The following is a 4418-nucleotide window of genomic DNA, read 5'->3' as shown; positions in this document are numbered from 1 at the left end:
CCAAGGAGGTCCCCTAAAGAAAAAAGCTTATAGTGTTCCTCAAAATAGCTCAGAAATTAAAACAATGGCCTTATTCACATAGCCAATGCTATGCCCAGGGCTTACCTTTAAGAGTCTAAGGACGTACATGTTTTTTGTTTAAAAAATACAATCCCAAAGTGTAACCCTGGGAGCGGCTGCATTTCCTATTAGTCGAATGGAGAGAGGATCGCTGTAAACTTCAGCTGAGTTTTAAGTGGACTGGCACAGTGGAAGGCTGTCGGGAATTTGGGGGGTTTAGGAGGGATGTCAGAATGGCTTCTGGCAGCAGAACATCCCAACCTGGTGGTATTTATGTCCAAAGAGAAAAAAGAGCTCCACCTCTTTCTCCTCTGCTGGCTGATTGGGGAGTAACTGATCTTCAAGCAGAGCGCCCAAGACACCGAGCTACAAGGGAAATGCTTTCCAAGACCTGCATCTGACTCGACCAACCGCTCCTCAAAGTCGGCCTCTTAGGACCATTTACAGGTCACTGGGGCAAGGGGACAGACACTTTCCACTCGTGATGATTGCTCATTGACCTGAGAGCGCTAACTACATGCCAGGCGCTGCAGCAGCATTTCCTCTTCATTATCTCATTAAATGCAGAAAGAATTCCCCATGCACAGGAGTTTGCTTAAAAGCCTTAAACCAGAACAGGTTTGTACCCAGCCAGCAGCAAGCCCTGGAGAAACCTCTCAAGCAGCAAAGACTGAAATAGAGCTTTCTCCGGATCTGCCATGTTTTACCCCCGCGCCAGGGTCTTAAACAAAATGCTTTGTTGCTACTCTGCTCTGTGCCTGGCTCACAGTAGGTGCTCAATGAGTGGGAGCTGACTGGTTCACATCCCTGCTGGCGCCTGGAAAAGCATGAAGCAAGCCCACTTTTCAAGACTGCGCATTGCCTAATAATCAATGCAACTGGCCTCCCTTTCAGATGCGCTACTCGGCACAAGCAATTATCATGAAATGAAAGATTTGATCAAAATAAAGTACTATTTGTGCTGGAAGTTTCTCTAACAAATTCTTGATTGCCTCTCAGCAGGTGGGACTTAATTCTTCCCCTGTCAATCACCTGTGATTGCACCACTTAAAAAAATACATTAATATTAATCTGAATGGTGGGAACTATGCTTCTCAGAACATCAGCCCCTGGAATAGGGCTTCAATTCCATTTGTAGATAAGGGTTTTTGCAAAGATAATTGGGAATGCAGACACCTAGCTAGTGGTTATATCAAAAAAAAAACAAAAACAAAAACAAAAACAGCTTCTTTAAATTTGGGGGCCAGCGAGACCAATGCCTCAAAAACCGACAGAAGGAAGCTCCCCAGCATCTAGTTTTGCTTCTCTACCGGGCTTCTCCAAAACCTCCCTGGGACCTGCTCTTAGCTGCTGCCATCACCTTCTTCCCATAGCTTGCTCAGAACAGTCACCTGGGCATGAAGCCAAGGAGTGTGAAGCCAAGAGTGATATTTAAGCGATCCAATACGATCCTCCGAATCTTCCCCCACTTTCCGCGGCCCATCTTCTCGGCATCAACCCAGCTTCACCCGCCTCCCACCCGGTGGACGAGATTTTAGGAGCATTAGACCAGGTGGGGGGCACTCTCCGGGTTTAAGGTTCATCTGGGAACCCCTGGGCGCGCTGACCCCGGGGTGGGGGGCACATGGAAAGGTAGCGGGGACCCCCGTAGGCCCGGAGGAGTTGGGGCAGCCTTCGCCACGTGGACAACAAGCGCGAAGCTGCGAATTCCCGGGCGTGCCCGTCGAAGGCCGCCAGGAGGTCCACGGGGGCGGCCTCGCGAAGTACCTTGGGCAGGGGGCCCACCTCGGCAGCCGCCCCACCAGGGCCCAGGACGCAGTGGAAGAGAGTCTGGCGTCGCAGCAGGCAGCCCCGGAGGAACTGCACCAGGTCCTCCAGCCGCCCACCCAGGTGCGCCTCCTCCCAGTCGTGGGTGGGAGGCCCCTCTCGCAGCAGCACCGCCAGCAGCGCCGTCTTGAGCACGTAGGACGACAGGATGCGGCCCCACTGGGTGGCAGCTGTGGTGTCCAGCCCGCGGGCGCCCAGGTCTCGCAGAGCTTTGAGCAACTGCAGGCACTTGAGGTAGCAGGCACCGGGGGCGGCCCGTTCCTGCAACCAACCCAGCAGCTTCTGCTCCTGGCGAGCCGTGTTGACCCCCCACAGGACATCCGAGCGCAGGCCTCCAGGTAGCTCCACGAGGGGCCCGACAGGTGAGGGTGGCGGTGGAGGTGCCACGAGGAAGGCGCCGTCGCCCAGGTGCACCGCGGGGATGAGGCGCACGGCCATGGAGAGGCGGCAGCAGCCGTAATCGGTGCGGCAGGGCAGGATGTGCAGGGTGGGCGGCTGCTCCAGGCCCCCCGGGGTCAGACTGACTCGACAGCGACCCTCCAGGCTGTAGCGCACGGCGGCCAGGGAGCGCTGCAGGTGCGCCTGGAACCAGCGCAGCACCAGCGCGGCGGAGAGGTGGCGCCGCCCGCGCACGTCCACGCAGAAGCCGTCGGCGAAGGGTTTGCAGTCCCGGAGCCACTGGGCCGCCGCGGGCCCCGGCGGCGCCCTCAGCGCGCACACGAAGCAGCCGTGGAAGGCCGGGGCGAGCGCGGGCTCCCCGCCCAGGCTCCGCGGCTCCAGCGCCACCAGCGGCGGGAGGCGCAGCGGCACCAGCACGTCGAAGCCGTCGGGTCGGCGGATTTTATGCTGCTCGTAGGCGCTGCCCACCTGGATGAAGTCTCCGCGGAAGGCCAAGGCTAGCGACCCCCCGGGGATGGGGCCTGGGGAGCCCCGCGCCCGGCCGGCCCGCACCAGCTCCCCCACGATCCGGCTGACGTGCGCTTTGCTGTGGCCCAGCACGTGCGGCGACAGGCGCACCTCGTGCTCGTAGTAGCTCTCCAGCAGGACGCCGAGGCTCGGCTCGCGGAGGCGTCGGGGCGAGAAGGCGGAGGGGCGCCCCCGGCGGGGAGACCCGGGCAGGAGGCGCTGCCGCACGGCGTGGCGACAGCGCAGGAGGACGTAGCCGAGGACCAGCAGGACGGCCACCTTGAGCAGCGGGAAGCCGCCGTCCGCGCCGTCGGGGGGCTCGGGCCGGGCGCCCCCGCCTCGTCGAAGCACATGGTAGAGGCACACGAGGGCGGTGCACAGGCCGGTCACCAGGGGCCAGAACACGCGCAGGTTGAGGGTGTAGTGCATCGACGTGCCGGGCGCGCGCCGCGGGGGCGGGGGAGCAGCCCAGGGCGCCAGCCCCGCCGACGCCCCCGAGCCGGCATGCGCGCAGCCCCCGGGCAGCCCCGCCGTCCCGGGCTCCTTGGCTTCCGCTCGGGCTCCCCAATCGCCGGGCCTGGGGGAGCCGCCCGCCAGCTCGGCCTCCTCTCCCAGCTCAAGTTTTCTTTCCAGCTGCCGCCCGCTCTGCCCCGCCGGCCTCCGGGCCGCGCCCTGAGCCCGCGGCGCGCCGCGTCCGGCCCCTCGGCCCCGCGCGCCCCGCGCGTCCGTGCGCTGCCCGCGGCCAGCTTCTGGCTCGCCGCCTACCCTGGCCGGCCCGGCTGCCGCTCGGGCCTCGGGTCCCCGCCGCTCCCGTCTGCGCTGGTTCCCGTTACTTGGCCCGAGAGTTTCCTCTTCCGAGGGGCGGCGCGGCCGCGCCAGCTAGCGGGGAGGAAATGCCAGAAGTCTGGAGCGGCGCGAGCCGGCGGGCGGGGCCGCCCTCGCCGGGCCTCCGCCTTAAAGCGACGCTGGCGGCGGGAGGGACTTCGGGACGCACTTGTAACTGGCCTCCGGGGGGCCCCCCCACATCCTTGCGCCCCGAAGGCAGAGCCAGGGAGGGCTGGATTCCAGGGCGGCGCCCGCGGGGGCTGGGCGCACACACGGTCACACCGGGAAGTTGCGGAGGAGAAAGAGGCTCCTGCTGGACCGTCTCTCCCCACCCCGCGGAGGTGGTGACATGGCAGGCCCGGCCCCAAAGGAAGCGGCCCCTCGCGCGCCACTGTGCTTGACGCAAACCAGTATTTACCCCGAGGACCTACTACGTGTCAGGCGGGAGGCCAGGTGCTGGGGAAATCGTTGGCGAAATAGACAAGGTTTTTGAGCTTCTTAAAGGTGTTTCTTTTTAAAGAAGGAAAGCAAAAGAGAAAGAATCCCACTGCACAAGATGCTCCGAAAGAACAAGACTGGGGGGCAGGGGGCGGGAGAAGATGCGGCTGTGGGTGGCCTCCGCGGGCTCGCTGAGGGGTGACTTTGGTCTGAGCTCAGCAAGGAGCACCGGCCTTTACAAAGGACTAACGTGGTGCAGGAACTGTGCTGATCGCTGCACAAAGTCACTCCTCCATTAATTCTTTGACAGGGACACTATTACTTCCCCCATTTTTTCAGATGAGGAACTGGGGCAGTGCAGT

At 62.2% G+C, this 4418-nt stretch overlaps 1 protein-coding gene across 1 annotated transcript; it reads right to left on the bottom strand.

Annotated features, from left to right (window-relative positions):
- Positions 1-1632: 1632 nt before the first annotated feature.
- ITPRIPL2 (ITPRIP like 2) lies at positions 1633-3969 on the bottom strand (the record flags this gene model as incomplete). Its single annotated transcript, XM_084250231.1, has 2 exons — positions 1633-3672; positions 3901-3969. The coding sequence occupies 2 exons, from the start codon at positions 3967-3969 to the stop codon at positions 1633-1635; spliced, it is 2109 nt and encodes a 702-aa protein (XP_084106357.1).
- Between the last annotated feature and the right edge of the window lie 449 nt (positions 3970-4418).

This window comes from Talpa europaea (assembly GCF_964194135.1).
Source record: "Talpa europaea genome assembly, chromosome: 12".
NCBI lineage: Eukaryota > Metazoa > Chordata > Mammalia > Eulipotyphla > Talpidae > Talpa > Talpa europaea.
Note: the sequence above shows the minus strand (reverse complement) of the source record. Positions and strands in the feature narration are given on the sequence as shown.